The following is a 24,502-nucleotide window of genomic DNA, read 5'->3' on the forward strand; positions in this document are numbered from 1 at the left end:
CCACCTCCAGGATGGCCTGGGGTTGGGCCTGGTGCCGCTTCTGCTCTGGCAGGAGTGCACTGGTCGGGGCAAACTAGGGAGAGGGCAGCAAGCGCTGAGGGTTCTTCCCCTCCAGTTGCCATGGGGACTGCACATCCTGGGGGACTTTGATTGTACCTTTGGCCCCAGCACATGCCCAGCTGCGTTTCCACAGGTGCTCCCTGGGCGGGCCGTGCTGCTCACTCCCCCTTCTGTTCCTGGTTCGTGGGAGCACACAGGTTCGCAGGACCTTCACTGTGGGTTCCCTTCTCAGTGGCCGGGGTCAGGGAAGGCGTGGGTGGACCGGCCTTGTACCTCTAAGGAGAGTGGACGGCTTGAAAGGGAGGCTGGAGTCTCTCAGTAGGGTGTTAGCTCTGTCCCTGAGATCAACATGACGCATCCCCTGGCTCTGCGTCTGCCCTGACCCCACGTTTGAGCCCCACCACTGCCCCGACCTGCCCAGCCGCCTTCCCACAGCAGGCGGGTCTGGGCTTCTCAGCTGACTTCCTGTGGCCACACACTCCTCCCCAGCCCAGGACTGGTCTCAGCTTTGAGGAGCAGTTTTCTTTTGAGAGGCTGTGTGAGCTCAGTTCCCTAAGTCAGCATCACTGGAAACACTGACCCGCTTTTTCAGAAGAGCTTTAAGTAACTTCCTAATCAAATTCAGGCTGGGAAGTCAATATCTTTCTATCCTGAACACTTGTAACGCATCTCCACATGTTTCAGGTCATTTTTCTTACTGTTTGTCTAGCATTTTTCCCCATTGCAAACCCCAGGAGGTGGGCCATTTGAGGTGTTGGAGGTGATAAGGTGGAAGGAATAAATGATGACGCTGTCTGCAATGAGAGGCCTGCGAGGCTGTGCTCAGCCGGGTGGTGTGTGTCGGGGTCCAGCTGGGGCCCAGGAAAAGGACAGGATTGTTAGGATGCTGGGGTGGGAAGGGGGAGGCCTGTGGCCAGGACTCGCCAGGCGTAAGGCGTGGAGACATGCAGGGGGAGGGTGGGTGAGTTCTTTTCAGGGGCAATTTTCAGCAGAGAGTGTGAGAACTGAAGCTGGAGAAGAAGAGAAAGTCCCTTAGTAACTGTGTCCAGCCATCATGTCCATTTTGAATGCCCAGCACCAGTGAGTCAGTTCAGTAGTAGCTTCTAGAAATGTCGAGAAGAGGACGAGTCTGCCTGGCCGGCTGCCCCGTCTGCCGCATCCCTCCTCCTGTCACTCACCCCTAGGAGGCGCTGGCCCTGGCCCCGCAAGGAGGCCAGTCACGTGCATGCGGGGTGGCAGGTCTGGTGCTGACACCCAGGTCTGACCACCTGCCCTCCCCGGGATAGCAGCCCTGGTCCCTCGTCCCCGCTGCTGGCCTGGGCCTTGTCCAGGTTGATGCTTGATCCTTATTAACTGTACCTCTGGGTTTGTTCCCGGGCCACCTGTGCCTGTTGGGAGACAAGACTGTGCCCCGAAATCTGCGCCAAAGGCCTGAATATCCATCACTTGCTCATCCCCTGCTGCCTGCAAACCACCTGCAGGAAACCTCTGCACGTCACAGGCACCAACTTTGAATTCTTGTACACTTAAAATGTTTGGGGGTGATGGGAAGAGATACAGCAGAAGGGAGTGGTGTTATCAGCCTACAGGGACAGTGCTGGGCTTTACTCTAGGGCCTCCTTACTGCGCTCCAGTTACCTCAGTACCCTGACGCAGCTTAGGTAAAAGGCATACGTGCTCCCTCCTGCCTTCGACGTCCGGCATCTCTCTCTCTCTCTCATGGTCTTGCACGTCCTTCCCAGGAAACAGTAAACCCTTGGCCCGATGTTGAGAATGGCCCACTGTGAATTATGCCAAAAGGAAGCCGCCCTCCTTGGCAACTATGCCTCTGAAACGCTCAGCAGCCTTATTTAGATGTTAACTTGTCACTCTGGTGGGAACACTGCTTTCCCCTCTGTCTTGGCACATATGTAGGAAGCTGCCCTGTGTGCGGTTCAAGTCCGCCACAGTTATATCAGAGTTCCCCTGGGGCAGCTGGGATAGTAAGTAATGTCTGTCCTCAGAACATATCAACTCACAGTCGTTTCCTGAACAAACTGCGCTGCAGATTCTGGAGAGCTGAGTGATTCTGGGGATTCTAGTGATTCTGAAGATGAGATCTGGGTAATTCTAGTGATGCGTGATTCTGGAGATCAGTGATTCTGGAGATGTGCTCTGGGGACTACCAGCAGGGACGCTTAACAGACGTGGAGCTGGTAATGAGAAAATGCTGCACCCTTCCTGAAGACACTGAGAGCTTGCCCCTGAGCAGCTATCGAGAAACAAGTTGGGCTGTTTAACTTTTAAAAGAAAACATAGGCATTGTCCCCAATGTGCTGTCCCCTGGGTGTTCATGAGGTACACACTGGCCAGCAGCTTGTGTGCGATGTGCTGTCAGGCTCCTGACAGAAGTCCCCGGGGTGTGATGAGGAATGTGGGGAGGGATCACCAATATTTGGGAGTCTAAACTCAGGAGAACACCGGCCATTCAGTCCATAAGTGTAAATGCTCACTTTAATCCAAGTCAGCCCGTAAGAAAGCTGTCTACCTGGTTGTGTTACTATGCCTCTCTCTAAATATATCACTTGGAATATCATTTTGTGTGTTCATTTTTTAATGTAGATTAATTAAAGGCATGGAGAGTGTTTTCTTTTTTGTATGAAACTATCATTGAAAACCTCGTTCTTTATTCTCCATGCACTCACTCACGTTTGTATAAAACTCCAGATGAAAAGTTGCTTTCAGAGTTCAGTTCTAGAAAGATGTTTTGCTTTTCATAACAGTTATGCTGCTTCTTACAGGATAAGAAATGTTACTCATATGTATACTTTTTGCTTTGGCTGCCAGGAAGCTCCAGTCCCAACTGCTCCCTATTTTCTTCAGTTGCTGCCATTTTTCTGGACTTCCATTTTCTGGGTACTTTTCCTTGCCTCTCGGTTGCTTAACTCCTATTTAGATTGAAACCTTACAACACTGGTGTTTCTAAGCTGTGCTGCATCCTTTTGGAAGTAAACAGAGCAAATGAGGTTCAACCACTGATTCACTTTAATAAAAGCCCCTGTGCCCAGGCCCCAGGAACATGAATTTGGCAGAGGGGGCTCGTCCTGGGGGAGGTTCACATGTGCGCAGTCACAGCAGAGTCTGGTGAGGCGTCCGGAGACAGCAGTGCTGCCCGAGTGCCCTGGCTGGGGGAGCCCTGCAGCAGGCCTGCTCTCAGGGCTGATGAGTCAGCAGGTGGAAGAGGCAGCAGCACTGCGGGGAGCTCGAGAGACACAGCGATCAGTGCACGAGGACACATGCTCCAGCGTGATGGCCAGCCGTGCTTAGCCATGTAGACCAGGCCCAGCGTGAGGCCCAGGAGCCGGTGGCATCTGGGGGTCTGGACTTGGAGACTCTGGGGCAGAGAGGACAAGGGAGGGGAACGGGCAGGACCAGCCTGGCCTAACCCACAGTCAGTGACAGGGAGTAGAACGTGGGCCCTGGAGGTTTTGTCAGGTTTGGTGGCGTTTTGCGAGTGAGGTGGAGGACAGTCTGCCTGCAGGGCCTCTGACCCTCGAGGGGTGAGGAGTGTGTGGGCACTGGGACGGCAGGCGGGCGTCACCCCCGGGCTGGCTTGGTGGTGACCCCTGCAGGGAGGAGGGCATTGGCTCCCTTGACCCAGGGCCACCGCTGGGAGTAACATTTTTAACATAGAGCAAAGGCTGCTGAAAGTGTTTTGTGAACTCTGGAGCCAAACAAATCTGAAATGTTGCTCCAAGAATTGTCCCATGTGTTCCAGTTACGAAGAAATTTGCATTTTATCTGGTGGCTCATCTGAACTTGACTACAGCGACTTCTCCTGGGTCCACAGGGGTACTTCCCCATCACACCCAGATTTTCATACCTGCCATCTGCGCCTGGCACTGCTCTGTCTGGACCCTGCACACAGGACTGCCCAAGCTTCTGGTGACACCGAGCACGTCAGGACATGTGTTGTCAAGGGGTCACATGCCGCCTCCCAGGTGCCTTCGAGGATTGATGGGAACTTAAACTAGATCGTGAGTCCACACTGAGAACTGGGTGCAGTTCTGCTCTTCCTTGTTAAAGTTCAGTATTTCATAAGCTGGTGTTCTTTTGGTGTGGAACTGCTTTATTCCAATAACCGATGTGTTTTAACCGAAATCACTCTTTCCACTCCTCTGGTGAGTGTCAGTCTTCTCCAGCGGGTCCCCTCTCTCAGCTCCGTGGACCTTATGGCTGTCCCCCCCTTCAGTGGGGATGGTCTGTACTCAGTCAGCCTCCTGTTGTGTCAGTTGATAAACAGAATTCCTCGGTCACGATTGCACCTCTTTGGCTCCTTCACCGTTTTCACGGGCTTCCTTCTGCCCTTGCACCTCTAGTAGCTGAACGGAGAATTCAGCCTTCAGCAGACAGCAGTAAGCCTTAATCACCCCCGACCCGCGTCTCCTTAGAAATGGAATTGTAACCGTGGTCCCCTCATTTCAGCGTTGGCTCCAGTGGGGAGCTGTAGCAGCTGTGGGCCCCACGTCTTACACCACAGTGTTGAGAGTGGAGGTGATCTTGGCACCGTGACCTGCAGGGTGCCCTCGCCTGGCTTGAAACCTGCTCTTCACAGCCACCACTTTCCACTCCGTTATCACCTTCTTTTTACCTTAAATGAAGATTCCAATTAGCTGCCCCCTTCCATCTCCCCTCCCGACTTCCAGTGTCCCGTCTCTCATGAGCAGGCGCTTATCTTTGGAAAGATGGGGACTGTCTTGTTGCTGGACCCAGTGCTACCAGAGGTGCGTCCCTCCTCCGCAGGGCCCGTCCTGCCGTGGTCGCGGCCCCGCAGCCGTGGGTAGACCCTCCTCCGTGGTGAAAAGAGCCCGAGCTCCTGCCTGCCGCTGCCGGCAGGTTGAGTTCTGAAGTTGCTTGCAAAACTTCACATGTACACATTTTACACAGAAATAGGAAGCTCTATTTTTATAAACCAAAAAACAGGCCAGCCTTCAGAAAAGAGGGCCCTTTCTGTTACTCCAATCTTAGGGTTTTTTTAATGAAAAATATTTGTTTTTCTTGACCACAGAGACGCTCATTATTGAAAAGTCAAGCATTATAGACGACACACAGGAAGTAAAACATTACCTAAGGCCACCAGCCCGAGACTTTGCAGGAATCATCTTGCAAAACCTCTCCCCTGTGCGTGTTGTGTATGACATGCAGATTTTATAAAAATTGTACCATATTATATAAGCACTTTCCACACTTAATACATTGTAGAGGTGCATATAGATATATTTATATCATTTTTTAATGTAACTGAAATCTTTCTATGAAAGCAACTTGATTATGAGTATCACCTCCTCCCCCCATTGAAGGGCATCTAGAACTTTCTGGGGTGCTCAGTAAGCACTTTGCATGTAATCACCATTGCACAATCATGCAATAGTCTAATTACCTCCTGAGTACAAATTCTTGGAAGTGGGACTATTAAGTGTAGAAGAGTACATGTGTTTCTATATTTGGAGATGTGTTAAACCGTCTCTCAGAAAGCTGTCCCAGTGTTGATTCCTGATGGCAGTCTAAGGAAATTCTCTTTCTTCCATTGCCTAGACATTTTTCAGTCTTTTAAATTTTAGCCAATCATTTGGGCAACATATCTCTTACATCTTCGTGTGAGAAAATGGTGCAGGAGGGAAGTTCCTTCAGTGCCTAAGAGCCTGAATGACAGATACGACTGTTTCTTTATGGCAAAGGGCACTGTAAACAAGGTTCAAAGCAGAGGACAGAGCAGATGATACTTGCACATTCTGTAGCAGGTAGAAGTTAGTTTCCTTCCCACATAACAAGCTGTTACAAATCAATGAGAAGGAAAAGGCCACCCCGGAGAGTGAGCCCCGGAGGAACAGAAACATGCGCGGCTCCTGCTTCTGTGCTCTTTTTGGGAGGGGGTGTGATTAGGTTTTTTTTCTTTTTTTTTTTAATGAAGGTCCTGGGGGTTGAACTCAGGACCTTGTGCAGGCTGAGCACATGCTCTACTGCTGAGCTACACCCTCCCTCCTGCTTCTGTGCTCTTACGTGAGATATTTAGCCCATCTGAAGTATTTTGTTAGACCCATCTTTAAAAATAGATTTCCCTTCCTAAATCCTGCACTTTTTCTTGAATTATCTGTTAGTTTTCCTTGATGATTTTAGAGGCCGTCTTCATGACAAGACAGTCCACATCCACTGCCCTTTCCTTGGTCTCCTCCTCACCCGTCTTCCCAGGCTGGCTGCATCTCCAGCGGCCGGGGGGCCCTGCCCTCCTCTGCACCCTCCCCTGGGCCACGTGGGCGCCGCAGAGCCGGGCGCAGGTGAGGGCTGCTCAGGAGGCCTGGGCGCAGCGCACGGGCCTGCACTGTAGGAGCCCGAGCCGTCCGCCAGCTCCGTTGTCCCTTTGCTCGCTCCAGGAGGGGTATCCCCACGTTTGCCAACCTGTGGATCGACCACTTAGTAACGTCTCATGTGCCTGTGTGCACCTGCACGCAGCCTTTTCTAGTGTCGATGTCGGATGTCACCAGGGCACCCGCTTCCTTCTCGGCTGTGAACTTTCCGTGGACCGACAGTGTGATGTGGCACCTCCGTGTCTCAGGAGCCACCTGCTGGCTCCCCCGCCCTCAGGAAGGGGAGCTCTGGGTCTTGGACGCAGGGCCCCTGCCGTTCATGCTGTCGCGAGTGGGTCCTGCTGAGACCTAGCTCTGCGCTGGCCAGCCGCCCTCACGTGAGTCCCCTGCGTCTGTTTGAGGCCAGCCACGCTGGCCGCGGTCCTTTTGCTGCTCTGCTGTCCCCGCCACCAGCCAGGCAGCATCAGGCCCAGCCTCGCTCTGGGCTTCCTTCTAGCCTTTGCCTCGCTGCTCGGTCGCTCCACTGTGGGGGCCTCTCCTCCACCCAGATCCTTCCCTTCCCAAATCCTCCCTCGGCCCCCTTGACCCAGCCCACCACGAACATAGGGGCGTCCCCACACCTTCGCCTCCCACCCACTTTCCTGCTCCGGGGAGACGGAGCTCCGACTGGCCCAATGGTAGATGGCTGGCTTGAGGGGCCTGGGTTCGCAGCCCTGTGGACAGGTGTGGTCTCCCTTCCCTCTCCGGGCCTCGGTTTCCTTGTGTACCGTGCCCTCACGCCTGCTCTGCCGTCAGCCTGGGCTTATTGCAGAGCTTGTGCAGACGTGAGCCCTGCCAGCTTTCCACTCCCCGAGGCCCCGTGCCTGTGGGTCAAGTCTTCAGTCAATGTTTGATGAACCGACTTGAAAAGTTATTTACAAAAACAGCTGTAGGAAGCGTCAGTCCTCTCTCCTCGATCGTAATCACAAGTGGTTTGACTGTACTGACGTGGCTTTTGTGTTCAGATCAAGCTGCGAGACCATTAAAATCAAGCCATTTTTGTGGAAAGCTAATATTATTATTCTCATAGCAAGCACCAGTTGATATAGTTATTAACATCAAGCTTTTGGAAGCATGAGCTGAACGTACGGTTCTAACGTGGATTCATCGTGAGGTAAACACTTGTCCTTTTCACGTGTTTGGACAGAGTGAGGGCTCAGCTCTAAGGCCGACCACCGTCAGGTCTTCCCGGCTCCGTCTGGCTGAAGAAACCCTGATGCCTGATCTCCGTGACTTGGGAGGCGCGGTGCAGAGCAGGCCCTCCAGCTCACGGAATAATGCGGTGCCTTTCACCAAACGCAGCTGGGGCCCTCCGCCTGGGCCCGCGTTCTGCACACGTCACACTTGGCTCAAGGGTGACGGAGTCAGAGTCGGAGTCAGCAGATTTTCACTGTTGTCCTGGTGATTTGAGACTGAAATGAGACTTAAAACCTGCAATTATGTGAAAGCCTTTCCTTTCTCACAGGTCACTAGGGTGTCCACGGGCCCGGGGGTTGGAGTCGTTCTCAATACTCTTCTCTCTTAGTCGGTCAGCTAGAACCCACACTAGACCGTCGGCTTCTGTGGCCGTCACTGTCCACCACGTGGAACAGCAGGCTGGACATGGAAGGAGTTCTCATTCTCAGAGCACCTGAAACAGGCCTAGGTTCCTTCAGAGGACCAGAACTCTTTTGCTTGCTGCTGGCTTTGTTTCTATGGTGTCCTGTGGGCACCACACCTGGCACCCTGGATCCCTCCCTGTCCAGGGGACCAGCCAGCGTGACTTCTGAGTGTGTGGGTCAAAATGTTAATTCGAGAATAATTTACCCGTGGAATCTGCACAGCTCTTTAACCTGTCTTATAAAAAAGAAAACCCACATTTGTTCTGATTGGCATTTATTTTCTTAGAATAATTACTTAATTTTCAAACCATTGTTGACACATACTCATAAGAAACTTGGATCAGAGAAATACTTCGATCATGGTAAACTTTTACACCAATTTAGCTTACTGTAAGTGAATGCATTACAATAGTAGAATGGATTATGGATATTTTTATTAGATATTGATTAATACTTCTTCAACTAATAGACATTCCAGTATTAGCAGTCCTAGCCAGAGCAGTTAGACAAGAAGAAGACATAAAAGTCCTCCAAATCAGGAAGGAAGAAATAAAACTGACTGTATTTGTAGATGACATGATATTATATACGAAAAACACTACAGACTTCACCTAAAAACTGTCAGAATGAACAAGTGAGCTCAGTAAAGGTGCAGGCCACAAAGTCGGTTTTCAAAGATCAGTTGCATTTCTTTACGCTAACAATGAACTATCAGAGAAATTAGGAAAACAGCCCAATTTACAGTTGCACCCAAAAAAATAAAGTACTTAGGAATAGATTTAATGAAGGAGGTGAAAGATTTATACACAAAACCTGTAAGACACTGATGAAAGAAATCGAAGATGGCAAAAGTAAATGAATGGAAAGGTTTTCCCTGCCCATGGATTCGAAGAATTAATACTGTTATAGTGTGTGAACATTTGCTGCCCAGAGCAATCTATAGATCCAGTGCGATTCCTGTCAGAATCCCAGTGCCGCTTCCACAGAAAGAGAACAAGCAACCTGGCGGTGTGTGGAGCCACAGAGTCCCTGAAGAGCCGAGGCGGTCTTGAGAGAGAGCAAAGCTGGAGGCACCAAGCTTCCTGATGTTAACCTATGTGACAGAGCTATCGTAGTCGAAACAGTGGGGCATGGAGGTGGGACAGGGACATCCTGCACTTGACATCTCGCTCAAGAGCTCACAGAGGAGCCAGGGGCTCTGCCATCTGTGACACCCACCACCACGGCAGCCAGAGACCCTGGGGACGCTCACAGTGATGTTTTTTCACATCTCTCGCTCCTCACCACACTGGGAAACCTCTCTGAAGCCAGAGCTGTGCTTCCAGCCCCTGACCACAGTCACCGCAGGCGGCTACAGCACCACTCATTGAAGGGGCGAGGCCTCTGCCAGGCTGACCTGGTGACGCTCAGGTTTGGCGAAGGACAGGCGCCTGTGAGAGTTACCTGCTGCGAGACAGCCCCGGGCGGCTGGTCTGTGACTCAAGTCTGTGATGGCCGCTTCCTCTGCAAAAGCAAGTGGGCCCTGCGGCCACCAGCTTGGGAGTCACGTGTGATGTTGATGTGACATCTGTGTACAAAGTGTGTCTCTGTGGGAAGAGACACCGACCACCCACAGGAGCTCCGATCCAAGAGAATTTTGACGTTTCTTACTCATAACTTTCTGAAGCCCTCTCATGACCTCTGTGTCCTAAACGCCTCATCACAGCCTTTGATGGGCCACTCCTCTGCCCAGACTCACGGTTTGACCTCGTATGGGAAGCTGGTCCTTCCACAAAGCCTGGCGTGTGGCTCTAGTTCCAGAGCCTGTCACACGAGCACCAGCCACCGGCCACAGGTGAAGGGGCACCTGGAGGCGGCAGGCGAGGGCAGTGACGGAAGGCAGCCTTGCTGGGCATGTGACGTCTGTGTGTCCAGGCACTGCCACCTCCGCAGTTAACCCTCTGCCCCTTAATTACTCAGATTAATTAGGGGCAACTGCCTCCCGCCCCCCACCCTCTCTCCCTCCTGAACCGCACGGCACCTCACAGGCACGCCGGGGCCTGCAGCCCACCCACACTTAGCAGGGGCCCGCAGCCCACCCACACTTAGCAGGGGCCCCTCCTGGGCCTGGCCTTGCCCTCTCCCGGCTCCCCTCACACCACTGACTTTGGATCTGTCCCTCAGCCAAATGCCCCTCGGCCCTGAACAGGCCTCCCTGACTTCTCTGACCATCGGCTCCAGTAGCATCCTGTCCTCCTCACTTGATGCCACAGAGTCCCTCGCTTTGTCCACGTCCCCTCCTCTCTGCAGCCCCCAGAGAGCAGTGTCCCTACAACCTCCTGCCGAAACAGGATGTCCACCCTGGGGTAGGGGGTGCTTGTGAGCACCTGAATCTCACCTTCTATTTCAGTTAACTTAAGTCTACACGTAACGGCCACGCACAGCCAGCCTAGAGGGCAGGGGCTACAGTGTGTTCATGCCTGTAATCTCAATGTTTAACATGGGGCAAAAAGTGAAAATTCAGTGACTGTTGCATCCATTAAGGACACATTTTATCACACGCTCATTTTTCCCAACACCATTTATTGAAGAGACTCCTTTCCCCATTGTATATTCTTGGCTCCTCTGTTGTAAATTAATTGACCATAAGTGCATGAGTTTATTTCTGGGCTCTCTGTTCTGTTCCACTGACCTACGTGTCTTTAATTTTTTCTTCTTTTAACTGAATCTGGAAAACTTTAAAAAAAAATCTATAGGCAGTGGTCATTTTTCAAACATTAATATTTTATAAGACCAGAGATCCGGTGAATGAGCTGTGGTCTGTCAGCTACACTAAGCAGGCCCCTAGTATCAGCTAATACCTGCTTTCAGGTGAAGCAGGAAGACGCCGTGTTGAGTGACGACGCACTGGTGACTGAGGAGAGAGAACACACCGCGTGGGGGGCAGACGATGGCAGCGGATCGGGATTCTGTGAGGAGCACTTGGGCTTCACGCCAGGTCGAGGGAGCCCCGGGTCCCCTGGCTATCCCGTGTGTGAGGAGGAAACTGAGCCCTCTCACTGGAAACCGGGGGAGGGCTGTCTCCCCGTGTCCAGACGCAGTGTCTGATTTGACGATGCCTGAGGCCAGCAGGGGGCCACCCGAGCCGGTGTGAATGCACAGGGGGAGTTTGCTGTGTAGACAGACTCAGAGTCCATAGCAGGAAAAGAGGCAGCTTCGGGGATTGGAGGGTCATGACAGGTGGGTCCCAAGTCTCAGGACCCTCAACACTGGGACTGCAACGTGCAGGATGGGGGTGTCTTCCTTCTGACCTTGAGTAGGAATCGCCGGAGAGGGGTTTTCACTCCACACGGGACACGCTGCACACGACCCAGAAACCTCCCCCGGGCTGTCCAGCTTCTCACCATCGCCCATGCCAGGTCTGCTTGGGCAGAGCCCAGGGCGCAGGGCAGCGCGGGTGTGCCGAGTGGGCGCCTCCCTGTGGATCCGCCCGGCTCGCGTTTCTCGGCTCCACATCCACCCACAGGTCTTGCCCCTCATCCAGTTCCGACCTGTCTTCACCTTGTCTGCTGTGTCCCTGTGGCCACCACCTCTCGAACAGGTCACTTACAGGCCAAGAGCAGACTTAATCTTCATTCACACACGACCTGTTTGCTTCCCATCCTCACACACAAGGGGCTCTTCAGAAGATACTAAAGTGCATTTTTAAAACAGAAGAATTTATGCTTTTTCCCCAAGGCCGTAGGAATGAAATTTAACTCTCAATAAAATTGCAGCAAGTCCTTAAAATCACAGCAACTGTCATGATTATAACAATGGTGGACACACACGCGTGCGCACACACACACACATACATCTGTTTGGAAGTAGGTGGTTTATTTTATGGCTAAGTCCCAGGATCCTTCACAGTGAATTTAGTTGGGATAAAGTTGAGAATCACTGAAGTAAATATTTTAAATTCCTTTTCTACTGAAATTAACAGATCCTAGTGGAAAATTTATTAGCCTAATGTGCTTGTAATGGTTCCATTTTACAGAAAATTATTGATTTGAATTATTGTTTTTATAGAACAGGATCTTCATGATCAACCAAAGAGAAGAAGAATTAGAAAGCACAAATCCAAGAAAAAATTTACAAATCCCAATAACGTTCACATGGAACAAGCAGAATTAGAGAAACAGCAGAGTCTTTTACAAGAAAAATTGCAGCCATGGCACCCAGATGGCCCCACAATCAGCAAAAACAAAAAAAGGAAGCTGAAAAAGAAACAGCAGATTGAAAGGAAGAAAGTGGCTGGTTTACTACCAGGGGCCTCTGGGGTCAGCTTCATGTACCAGCCAGAGGAGGACAGCAGTGAGCAGGACGGCGTGGGGGAGAGCCACGGGGGGGCCGTCCCAGATGCCAGGGGCGAGGGGACCCCAGACGTTGAAGAGGAAGACGTTGAAAGCACCCAGGAAAAGGTGGCTGGTATCCTAAACTTTCTGAAGTCAACACAAGAAGTTTATTTTTATGACGGTATGTTTCTTCCTGTTGTTATTTTGAATAATGGCAGCTACTTATTTGGAGAAACAAGCAAATGCCATAAAATATGTAAATGTTTAAAATATAGAATATATTAAAATACTCAGTATTCCAAATAAGTCATTAGCTTTGAGGCAAAAATCCAAATGTTTAGATTCGTCCCGGAGGCTCTGGGCTGGCCCTGTGCCCGGGGCTCCCAGGAGAGCAGGCCAGCCCGTCAGAGCCACGTCCACACGAGGCCCGTCTCGTCCTCACGTCTCTAAAACCCGGCTTCAGGATATGTTGGTATTCTCAGCTGTGCTTCGAAAGAAAAGATACGTCTGGACTGGAGGTTTTGGTGAACGCTTGTCCATTCTCGTCAGCTACCAGAGGCAAAGAAGCCCAGCTGCTCTTTTAGGACAGCTTGTGACTCGGTGATCTGAGGCGTCCCTCCTTGTAGTGAGGTGGGCGGTGGCGTTTATTCTGGGTTTATTCTAGGGATGATGGCTCCTTGCCTTTGCGCAGAACCTAGCAGACAGCTGCCCTGAGGGTCAGGGAGAAGCAGGTGCTGGCTTGGAGCCGAGAGCAGAGGCCCTGAGGTCAGCTGTGCCCGGTTCTGATCCGTCCCTGGTAGACCGGGATGTAGTGGCTCAGTGCCTCCCGACTCCAGCAAGACACGGGGCAGTGTTCTTAGGAGAAGATGGACAAATGCTTGCCGTGTGATAATCTGAGGGGTAAGGAGCAGATTGAAACAGTGATGCAAAAGCACCGTTGTTAAGGGACCCGTTTTAGCCGAGAAGGTCCACCCTTTCCTCTCAGCTTGCTCTCAGCTCTTCCTATTTAGTTGAAAGCATCCTTGACGGGGGCTGGACGACACTAGCCGGAGGACGTGGCTGAACTTGCAGGGCAGAAGCGGGGTTCGGAGAGCAGCTGGTGGTGGACCACCCTCCTGCGAAGGGGGGCTGGAAGCCAGTTTCAGGTGTGTTTGGAATGTTGAGAGCTGCTGAGAAAAGCCCTGAGGAGGACAAAGCCCGAGGAGGGGAATGAACCATAGCCCCACACCCTCTCTCCATCAAGAGATCCTCCAGTTCTGGACAGGGGCTGGGGCGAGGTCCGGGGAGGGGGCAGACAGAGTAGCAGAGCCTCGGTGGGCTCACGGGTCTGGGGAGGAACACGGAGGCCCGGGGTTGGCCGGTTCTGTGAGAAAGGACAGTCAGAGACCAGAAGCAGTCCTCTGGGGTCCCCCCCCAGACCTTGGCCGGGCCCTGAAGCTGTGGATGAGGTAGGAAGCCAAGCTCAGGGCATCTACACAGCAGGGTGGACCTTGTGGTGTCTTGGGAAACGGAGCAGATAGCTTATGCCGACCGTCTGGTGCAGCACGCAGGCTGTGCACTCAGGAGGAGGTAGGTGACTGCCTGCAGACCTGCAGCACCCTGTGGTCAGCCTGTCCCCGAGCAGAGGCACCGGGAGCCCTCTCTGCAGGAAAGGACGTTAGCCAGATCCTGCAGCAAGAGATGGGCCCTTACGATCGAAACTGCCAGGGAAAAGCCACAGGAAGGCCACGGGCGGGCGCGGGACGCTGATGTCACCAGACAAGGAGTTTAAAGCAGCTATGATTGAGGTGTCCAAAAATGGGAGAGAAGGGAGAAAAAAGGAGACGATCGGAGACTTTGACCAGATAATTTGAATCTATTAGGATAATCTAATGGAAATTCTAGGCCTGAGAAATACAACAACTGAAAATAAGAACTCCAGGTGCGATTCATCAGAAAGGAGATTTACAACTGGGAGACAGGCTGCTGGAGGTATCCAGCGTTAGAGGAGAGAAAGGGCGGGAAGCACAGACACGTAGCAGACACGTGGGGCGGGGCCAGCCTCACTCGCCGAGCTGGGGCAGGAGGGACGTGGGAGAGGTGGCGGCTGGGAGTTTCTCCAAGTTGGAAAGGCCACGAAGTTGGACTCCAGACGTCCTGGGGACGCCATCCGGGATCAGTGCGGGAGCCGCCTCGGCCCGCTGCGGTCCAACGGCTGCCGGCCGGGTACTCACAGGGGCAGCGGGGGAGCCTCCCAGGCTGCAGCAGTTTTCCCTGTGTTTGCAGGTGCCTGACAGCCCTGGGGGGCTTGGTTTCGTGTCTGTCTGTCTGTCCTGCCCCGAGTGGGAGCTCCCGTGCATGACACTCGGAAGCTGGTTTACAAGATCGGGGCTCGTGAACAGATGGCATGTTCCCACTGTCTCCAACAATTGTGTTTTGTTGCTTACTTTGCAGAGTTTTAATTATCTTTCTCTTTCTATTCCAAACATCTCATTCTAAGTAGAAAACGTTTGGGGCTTTCTTTAAGAGTTGAAAGCGTACCTTCGGTTTACAAGAGTAAGAATTCATTTCTGAGTGATCCTGACTGTGTTTAGGTGTCTCCAAGGATTCAGATTCCTCTGTCTTTATGGACGCCACTGAAGAACTGTTTAAACATCTTGAAACTCACAGCATGTCCTCCTCAGATGTGTTCATGCTGGATCACATGAAAACACTGTTACTTTTGCGGGATACTGAAGGACTGACGCGTGCCCTGGAAGTGTTCCCGGAACACTGCGGGATGCCACCCGGTACGTAACGCACATTCATTCACTGTGCTGCTTTAGACACTCCTGTCTGGGTTTTGCCTCCAAGAAACGTACACGCTACACAGCCACGAGTCAGAGAGTATAAGGATGCACGTGTGGCCTGAAGGCTAGATTCCCACAGAGGAGCTTGGTTCTTGTATCTCTGCCTGCTGAGAAGTGTTTCACAGGATAAATGCAGAAATGCACGTACAGCCCGGTTTTCCAGACGCAAGCTGTCCACTCTTAGGACCAAACTTTCGTTAGTTTAAATAGAAGTGAAAGACTTCATTGCTTCTTCCTTTTTCCTTTCCCTCTGCTTGATTTGGAGAAGTTGCGTTTTTATTGTCCTCCACGTGTCTTGGTCTGCCTTCCTGAACTACTACAGTTAGAAGAAGCTGAACTGTAAGATGATCTTTCTTTGGTTTACTCCCTCAGCCTTTGCTGGGGACCCATTCCGTGCAAACTGTTGAGTACTGGAGCTGGCTGTGCGTATGTCTTCCGAACACTGTGGTGGGGCTTCATGTTGGCAGCTTGAAGTGGGTGGCGGTGGGAATATTCAGGGCACAGAAATCGGCAGATCCTGCATCTCAGAGGCTCAGGACTATCTGGAGAGCACTTCACCCGCCCAGCACTGAGCAGAACTCTGTGCCAGACCGAGACCAGGCCCCTGGCAGGTTTTCAGCTGTAGGAATGAAGTGGTTCTGCAGTTACCTGGTGGCAGTCTCACAGCGAGCACAGTGCAGGTCCCCCTCAGAAACCTCGTAGTGGGGCTCAAGTCAGGACACCACGTCACACTCAGCAACTCAGGGGGCACTGCTGGGATTAGCTATGACTGACGAGGGTGGAGGAGCCCCTGCAAGTTGGGGTCGCCAGGAGCACCGCCTCCCTCATGGGCTTAGGAGCTTCTGGTGAGGGAGGCCGTGTCTGCAGCCACCTGTGCGGGCTCTGCTCTTGCCGTGGGGCCTTCAGCAGAGAAACACCTGCCCTTGGGTGCTCACGCTCCGGTGCGGGGCAGAGAAGAAGGATGGAGAGGTAAAAGGAGACCGACCTGCTTTGTGGAGCTGAGCCTGCGAGGAGGGGGGAGTGAGGGGCCTCGTGGTCTTGCGTGTTCCATCCCTCATGTGTACGCACATGCACACGTCACCTCCTGTGGGGTTCTTACTGCACTCAGCACTGTGGCCCTGCTGCAGGAATCCCCACCCTCGACCCTCCTGACCTGCGCGTGGTGGGACACCGTAATCCCCCCGGGTCTGAGTCTAGGGGATCAGGCAGAGGGCCTGGCAGCTGGCCCTGGGCAGGACAGCAGACAAGTTTGGAAGGACCCCACCCCGCAGCCCCAGCCCCTGCACGACAGCGGGTCACTGGCCTCAGCCGTCAGCCGCCTGCAGGCTCCAGGCTCTGAGCTGGGGTGTGGGCTTTCAGGGATGGAGCCTTGAGAGCCAGAGCTTTGCTGCGGGCCTTCCTGACCGTTCCCTGAAACTCGGGAGCCACCTGTCCAGGCTCATCGCTTAGGAGTCTGGCTGCGTTGCCCATCTGTGATGTAAACCTCTACCTCGGCCTCATTTCAGTTTGTATGCAGTCTCTAGGAGTTCAGATGTTAAGTATGTAACATTGTATGTGACGCTGTGAGGCTCAGGTCCAACAGCGTGTGAACCTGGCAGGCTCGAGCCCGAGTAGGATTCCAGGCTCCCCCAGACTTCCGTGTGACTCGCAAGTGTGCTGCCACCGTCGATGTCATCTGACACCCAAGTTGTGCTTTATTAGATTATTTCAGGGTTCACCTTGGGCCTAAAGACTAATATCTACAAAATGATAGTTTATGCTTTTTTCTTTTTGTTTGGGTTTCTTGTGTTATTTTATTTTTTTTCTGTCTTGTTTTTGCTTCCCAGACTACGCCAGGGTGATCTCAGCTTTCTTTAGTTACTGGATCACACGTGTCCTTCCTGAGAAAAACACTGAATAAAACCAGTGCATCTATTTGAGAAGAGCTAATATTTAACAAGAAAATAGAAAAACAGACGTGAAGTGGGCTGAGCCTTAATTCCTGTACACAAAGAAGATGAAATTCTCTATATTTTCTTTGTAACCCAAACCGTGGGAACTTGGAAGACATTCCTCCTGTTTTATTCATGTGTTTGTACATAATACAAACAAAGTAAGAGACTTTAAATGAAAAATTGGGATAAAATTGGAAGTTTTCACTTCTTTGAAATTACATGTCTTCAATTACTACATAGTGATTCTGTTTTTCTGATTCCTGTAAAGATTAAAAATGGACATTCTGTTAGATTGAATAAGCTGTATAGCTTGAAGCTGTTATATATTTGCATAAGATTTTACATCACCTGGCGTCTGAAAGTCTGTTTTAAGAATGCCGTATGAATATTAAAATGTTAAGTATTTTTATTCTAGTTGAATTTATTGTTTTCTTCTTTTTTTCCTCTACTTTAAGAATAAGCTCAAGAATATGTTTTTCCTGTTTGATCTTCCTTTTGTTGTGGAAGCTGTCATCCATTTTCAGTGTGCCTGAGTTTTAAAAACATCAGTCAATTGGGGTAACATTTTCGGATGGCATTGGCTGTGTTCAAGAAAATATTCTTTTTCATTTCATCATTTTCATTGTGTTATGCATACATAACATAAAATTTGCCATCTCAGCCATTTTTAAGTGTACAATTCAGTGGCATTAAGTACATTCACAGTGTTGTGTGCTCATCGTGGCCCTTCCCATTCGCAGCTGAATAATGTCCCACTGTGTGTACACACACATTGCATTTGTCCAGCATCCGTCGTTGATGGACACTTGGGTTTTTCCCCTCTTCCTGTTGTGAATGATGCTGCTGTGAACACCGTGTACAAATCTGCATGGATGTTTGTTTTCATTTCTCTTGGGAATGGAATCGCTGAGTCAGGTGGTCACTTTGCAGTAACCCTTGGAGGACCCACCACGCTGTGGTCGACAGTGGTGGTGCCATCACAGCCGCCCAGCCACGCATGAGTGCCAAGGCCTCACGTCCTCACCAACACTTGTCACCTTCTGCTTTCCTGGTGACACTGTCTAGTGTCTGTGAAGTGGCATCGTGTGGTGGTTTCAGTTTACATTCTGTGTGCTCACTGGCCATTCTCTTCTTGGAGAAATGCCTGTGGAAATTGTTGTCCATTTGTGAATTAGACCCTTAGTTTTTTGTCATTGAATTAGAAGAGTTCTTTATATAGTGAGGATGTTAATTCCTTATCAGAACCATGATTTGAAGACATTTTCTCCCATTCTGTGGCTTGTCCTTTCACTCTCTTAGTAGTGCCCTTTGATGCATAGAAATAAGAAATAATTTAAGAAATATTTGCCAAAGAAATAATTGCCAAACCAATATCGTAAAGTGTTTCCCTATATTTTATTTTGAGAGTTTTATAGTTTTTTTTACAACTCTTACATTTAGGTCTTTGATTCACTTTCAGTTAATGTTTATATATGGTGTGAGGCAGGTCCAATTCCATTCTTTTGCTTGTGGACATCCAGTTTTCCCAACAACCTCCATTTGAAGAGACAGTCCTTTCCCCATTAGGTGGTCTTGGCACCCTTGTCAAAAAGAGACTGACCATTTGTGTGGGGGTTATTGCTAGAGTCTGTTCTGTTCTGTTGGTCTATGTGTCCTTGTGGAAACACCACACTGTTTTGTTTACTGTAGCTTTGTAGTAAGTTTTGAGATCAGGAAGTTTGAGTCCTCCAACTGTGTTCTTTTTCAAGATTGTTTTGGCTATTTGGTTGGGGTCCTTTGAGATTCTGTATGAATTTTAGGCTGAATTTTTCTATTTTTGGAAAAAGCTCCATTGGAATTTTGACAGGGATTGCAGTGAATGTATAAATTGCTTTGGGTAGTATTGACATCTTAAGCAACATTAATTTTTCCAGTTTGTGAACACAGGATGTCTCGATGTCTTAAACTTCTATTAGCAATGCTTTGCAGTGTTCAGTGTGCAGATCTTTCTTTCCTTTATTAAACTTACTCCTAAGTGTTTTGTTCTTTCTGATGCTGTTATAGATAGGATTACTTCCCTAACTTTCTTTTCAGATTGCTCACTGCTGGTGTATAGAAATGCAACTGGTTTTTAATATTGATTTTGTATCTTGCTGGTTTGCTGAATTCATATGTTAGCTCTATAGTTTTGTGTGTGTGTGTGCGCGCACATAATCTTTAGAGTTTCCTACGTACAAGATCTTGTTATCTGTGAAAGAGATCATTTTCTTTCTTTCCTTCCACTGTGGTGCCCCATTCTCCAGAGCTCCTCTTCCCCATCACCCTCTAGGTCCTTAAGAGGCATCTGTCCCACTAAGTAGAACCTTCTGGAGGCAGACGAGACACTGAGGGTTCCATACTTGGTTCTGGAGATCCGTCAACTTGAGACTAGTTGCTGTGAAGTCCCCCAAGCTTGATAAAGGTTGGTAAGTGGGGCCACCAACCAGGCCTGGACATCAGGAAGGCCCACCACCTAGGACGGGCCACCACCCAGGACAGGCCACCACCCAGGACGGGCCACCACCCAGGACAGGCCTACACCCAGGACAGGCCCACCAAGCAGGACAGGTCACACACCAGGAAGGTCCACCAATCAGGACAAGCCCACAGTACTCCAGTGCTGCCTCCTTGCAAATGGATGATGGTCTGCTGTCTCCACGGAGCTGGGGTCAGGACACAGCCGCCCCTCAAAGTGGGAGCTGCAGGCAGCGTCCCGTCCACACCCGGATGCCCTTTGTCTCCCTTCCCCCTCGGTGGAGACGCGATCTGCTGCCACCACTCCCTCCTCCTCCCAAGACGTGATGTTGCGGAGGTCAGAGGTCAGAGGCCCCGGAATCATGTCCCCTTCACTGGGGGCTGAGGTATCCCTGGCAGGTGGGAAACGGCAGCTTCTGCCTCCTTTCCAGAACCTCCCACCACCTCGGGTGGGACCCTGGCTTTCTGATTCCCACTGAGGTGCCTCTTAATTAATGACACATGTTTGCCAATATAAAAATAAATTAAATATTGGCAGGTTCATAATTTCCTATTAATTCTCAACATCCAATTTGTGTCTTTAAGTTATGAACAATTTATAACTTTTCCCTGCCCAGCAAATTAACACAGTATTGATGGATTCCAGGAAACAAGCTCTAATCTGCAGGCAAGACTTGAGCCTTTACTTGATTCTGGTCTCAGCACAGAATCCCTGTAAACGCTCCTCTTGGCTCATTGGGGTTTACTCTGTCCGTTTCCCTGACCACACCCCAGAAGTACAGAGGAGCAGGGGTGTGACTGAGCAGGTGGGGTGATCAGGATATCTAATTCCAAAAAGAAAAACACCACTTCTAGAAAACAAAGACAGGTACATCTTGTCTCTGAGACAGCATAAATATGATCGTCTCCTCCCCCTCATGATTGAGGCTGGAGGGAAATTAGAACTGTCTGTATTTCACAGTACTACAGAACATTCACTCAGTCCATGTCATTGGTCTTCCGTGAACGGTGTGGATTCGTGCAGACAGAGGAGGCTCTGAGGATTGAGGAGCTCGTCGCTTGCTGCCCGGGAGGCAGTTGTGCCGGGAGAAGCCCGGCTGCCCTGCATCCTGAGACCTCAGGAGCAGGACGGCATCCCCTGGCTGTTCACAGACCCTGATGCTCTGTGTTTTCAGGAAAAGCTGTCCTGGTCCGCCTGTACGCACTTGGCCGGTCCTGGCGTTTCCCCCCGTCCGGTGCCCTGGTCCACTTTCTCCGGGGAATGTGCCCTGACTTTGGATCTTCAGAGCCTCCGGAGGCTGAAGCTGGCTGTGGGCGTCTACAGCCTCTGCGCAGTGCCGGGCGCGCCCTGGCGCTCCATGAGGCGGCTGCTGCTCTTAGTTTTCTCCTCTTGACGCAGAAGGTTCTGGAAGCAGGTTTGTAATGTCAGCACTGAGAAGCCTGCAGACAAGTGTGGTGGACGCCAAGCAGCCCTGCACGTCTTCAGTGTGCCCAGCGTGTAGACCCCTCCCAAGGGAGAGGGAGCCCTGCTGGTCGCTCCTGTTCCACACGCCTTCTTGCCCTGGACTGGGATTTTGAATCACACTAGGAGGACCACCTGCCAGAAGCTTGCTACTGGCAACTATTCTTGAGTCCAGTCGCCATTTCTGAGTCTCACTGTCCATATTCCAGGCTTCTCCTGAAAGTGTGGAAGCTTCAGTCTGCGCGACTCTCTGTTGGTGCCCAGCGGTTCTGTGGGGATGCTGGTGAGCAGACTTCTGGCCTTCAGGCTTCAGACCCGGAGCTCAAGGGGATGTTCTGAATGTCACGGTCGCTAGAAGCAGCGCAGTGATGCAGGGAGGAAGAGCGTGGACACCGGCCAGGCGGAGGAGGACCTGCTGGCGGCCCTGTCTGCCGGCTGTGATCAGTGGTGGCTTCATTCTCCTCGGGTCCTGCCTGCCTTTCTCAGCCTGCGGGATGCAGATGCGCCCTCCTTCGCAGGACTGGCCTAAGTAGCACGTGGATTAACTCGAGGTGATGCCCCATCGCGGGACCCAGCACGCAGTGGGGTGGAGTTTCGGCTCCGGGGTGAGTTTTGTAACCTAGCTGCAGAGAACTGAACCGTTCGAGGGTGAGTGAATCGAGCTCTGCTGCTGGTGCCCTTCCCTTGGGGAAGGTAGGCTAGTGTTGAGCACTTCTCTTCACCCCAGACCCTTAAAGCCTTTTAGAGATGAATGTCTTTTTACACATCTCAACTTCATCTTCCTTTTAGTTTTTTAGATATAAATTTCCAGAAAATAGTATCATTATTAAGATGGACTCTAAAGAGTAAACTCTCATTCTTTTTTTTCTTTTTAAAGATTTTTCAGAAATACGTGCCTAAGAATAAAAGTTCAGACAGACGCATGGCCTCCCTCCCTCCCCAACACCGTGCAGTCCCCTCCCGGGAGGCAGCTGCCCTCACCATGAGCCACCTTCTCATCTGACTGGCCTGGCTGGGTCTGTTCCTCCCGTCAGTAATGCTCAAACCAGCGGCTGCTCTTCCTCCAGCCCCCGTGCCTCAGCCAGCTGGTCTGGGGGCTGGTCCCTGCCTGTCAGCACTGGGACAGCCGTGAGCTCACAGTGACTTGACTTGGTACTGAAGGGGTGCAGAACACGTCCCCCCAAACGTCCCGCATTGGCATCTGGTCACTCTGGGCCAAGGCACCTGAGGAGCAGCCAGTGCAGGACAGGTTCTCTGACCTCCTCTTTCTGCCTGAAGCAGGGCGTGAACTTCCCGTGAGGAAGGTGCCCTCCCTGCACCAGGAAGGGCAGAGCGTTCTTATCTCCAGAGACGGGGGTCGATGCGACGGGGATCTGGGCAAACCACTGACGTGACCCCGACCTCCCAGCTGTTTCTCGTCTGTTTCCCAGGCTCTGTCCCGCAGCTCACTGCCCCTTCGTCTCATCACGTCCCCACAACTTACCCTCTTTGTGTGAAGAGGTGCACGAGCTTTCAGGTCTAACAACTTCTTTGAGCTGCCATTTTCCTTCTGAAATCTCCTGTGGACATTTTTTAAAAATACTAATAAAATCTGTGTGCTTTTCTTCTGCTAATCTGCCTTGTGTCGGTTTAATTCTCAGGCCCAGCCACAGAACCTAAGAAGGTGGAGGGAACTCTCCCTGCTCCAGTACCAGCAAGAAGGTTGAGTCTCGAGACCTGTTCACAGACTGGCAGGGTATCAGCCAGGACCGAACAATCAGACAAAAACTCATGGGTGCAAGGTAAGCAGAGAGATGGACCACGAATGGCCAGGGAAGAGGTGCAGACGTAGCGGGGATCGTGATGAGGGCCACTGCAGAGAGGAAACGACACTCCTGGAGAGCTCTCAGGGCAAACGCAGGAGCCGGTGTGCGTGATCAGGGGGCGCAGCGCGTGGTTCAGGTCACACAGGAGATGGACAGAGCATGAGAAATGACCGTCCCACCAGGAGAGCGGTCAGATAGAAGAATCAGCTGTTCTCAGGGCTTAATTCAGGTCCCACACCGTGACCCCTCTGAGGTTCAGGAGGACATCGTCTGTCCTTGCATGTAGCACTTGGCATTGGCCCTTGTGCTGCCACCTCCCTGGCCCACAGCACATGGCATGGGTTTAGAGTGGCCACTCAACAGATGTTTCTTAAGGCGACCACTTAGGTCTTCCTTCCAGAGGACCTGCTTTGGGAGTGTGGCTGGTGCCGCCGGCCCTTCAGACCCACGTACCACAGGCTGGGTGGCTCGTTTACCAGTGTGGACCAGATGGACTTGTTTGCCATCACTGACTGGGCCCCATACCTGTTCAGACAGGGTCATTCAACCCCTTTCATTTTGGAAACGGGAAGCTGGTGACCAGAGGATTTAAGAGGCTTGCTCACTGTCACACAGGACTTATTAAAGGTAGATGTAGACAGTGAGTCGAGCAAAGGTTAGGTGAGAATATATAGGTGACCTGTTATCAGAATTCAGCTGGAGAGAAATTACCTTCATGGAGGAGTCAAGGGAGAAAGACGGTTTCATAAAAGGTGGTAACTGAATGTCTCCCTAAAACACAGATAGGATGAGGACGTCTGGAAATTCGGGAGGAAGGCAGAGGGGCCGGGAGGGACAGAGCAGGTGAAGAAACGGTGTTTCTCCAGACTGTTTTCTGTCTGCACCACAAGAGGGTATTTCAATCAGCAGCTATGCTGTTGACTCACCTCGGCTGACATACTTCTGCTGGAAATTATCCCCAAGAATATCTCCTCTTCACAGTTCATCACCACTGCCCTGGCTGGAAATGTGCCTGTCCTAAAATAATAAATGTTTTCTTAAGGGACTAGAACATTCCAACATGAACACAGACAGTAACTGATGGCAGCTGTCAGGAATCAGCCACCGGAGGCAGTGTTCGCAGAAGAGGTCCAGGGGACACCTGTGGAGATCCCAGGGGCCGCCTTGTCTCCTCCTCCTCACAGACTCAGTAAAATCTTTGTTCTTATCTTGGGGATGTTCTCACTGCAAACCTGGGTACTCATCCGCTTTTTAATTATGCTCTTAATGGAGGATGAAGGGGAAAGGGGGAACTAACATTTATTGAGCACCTGCTGTGTGCCAGGCATGCAATAAATTCCTTACACGTGACACCTCTCTGTTCTCACAAAAATCCATTAGGGATTTTACAGTTATGATCACCGCCACTTTGTGGGTGAAGAGATGTTTGCTTGAGCTTAATTAAGGTCACTCTTGATCGCGAGCACGGAAGCCTTAGAGTTCCCATCACTAGTGCTACCTTGTGGCCACCCTTTCTCACAGACATATCTGTCAAACTCGGCCTCAGCAGTCTGCCAGTCGCCTTTTCCCTTCATCTGAGAATAGCCAGTGCCCATGATGGGCACCTTCAGACCCAGTGTCCCC

At 51.2% G+C, this 24,502-nt stretch overlaps 1 protein-coding gene across 6 annotated transcripts in view; it reads left to right on the forward strand.

Annotated features, from left to right (window-relative positions):
* Window positions 1-24,502, forward strand: part of ERICH1 (glutamate rich 1) — a 78,208-nt gene that overhangs the window by 23,468 nt on the left and 30,238 nt on the right. For 3 of the 6 annotated variants that reach the window (XM_032468539.1, XM_032468540.1, XM_032468537.1), the window contains exons 4-8: window positions 12,092-12,538; window positions 14,931-15,125; window positions 21,284-21,679; window positions 22,715-22,855; window positions 23,922-24,068. In XM_032468539.1, the coding sequence (XP_032324430.1) occupies window positions 12,092-12,538; window positions 14,931-15,125; window positions 21,284-21,294 (653 nt within the window). In that variant the 3' untranslated portion in view covers window positions 21,295-21,679; window positions 22,715-22,855; window positions 23,922-24,068. Of the gene's footprint in view, window positions 1-12,091; window positions 12,539-14,930; window positions 15,126-17,011; window positions 17,534-21,283; window positions 21,680-22,714; window positions 22,856-23,921; window positions 24,069-24,502 lie in introns of those variants that run through there. The other 3 variants (XM_032468538.1, XM_014564391.2, XM_032468541.1) reach the window with 3 other exon arrangements.

This window comes from Camelus ferus, chromosome 26 (assembly GCF_009834535.1).
Source record: "Camelus ferus isolate YT-003-E chromosome 26, BCGSAC_Cfer_1.0, whole genome shotgun sequence".
Taxonomy (NCBI): Eukaryota; Metazoa; Chordata; class Mammalia; order Artiodactyla; family Camelidae; genus Camelus; species Camelus ferus.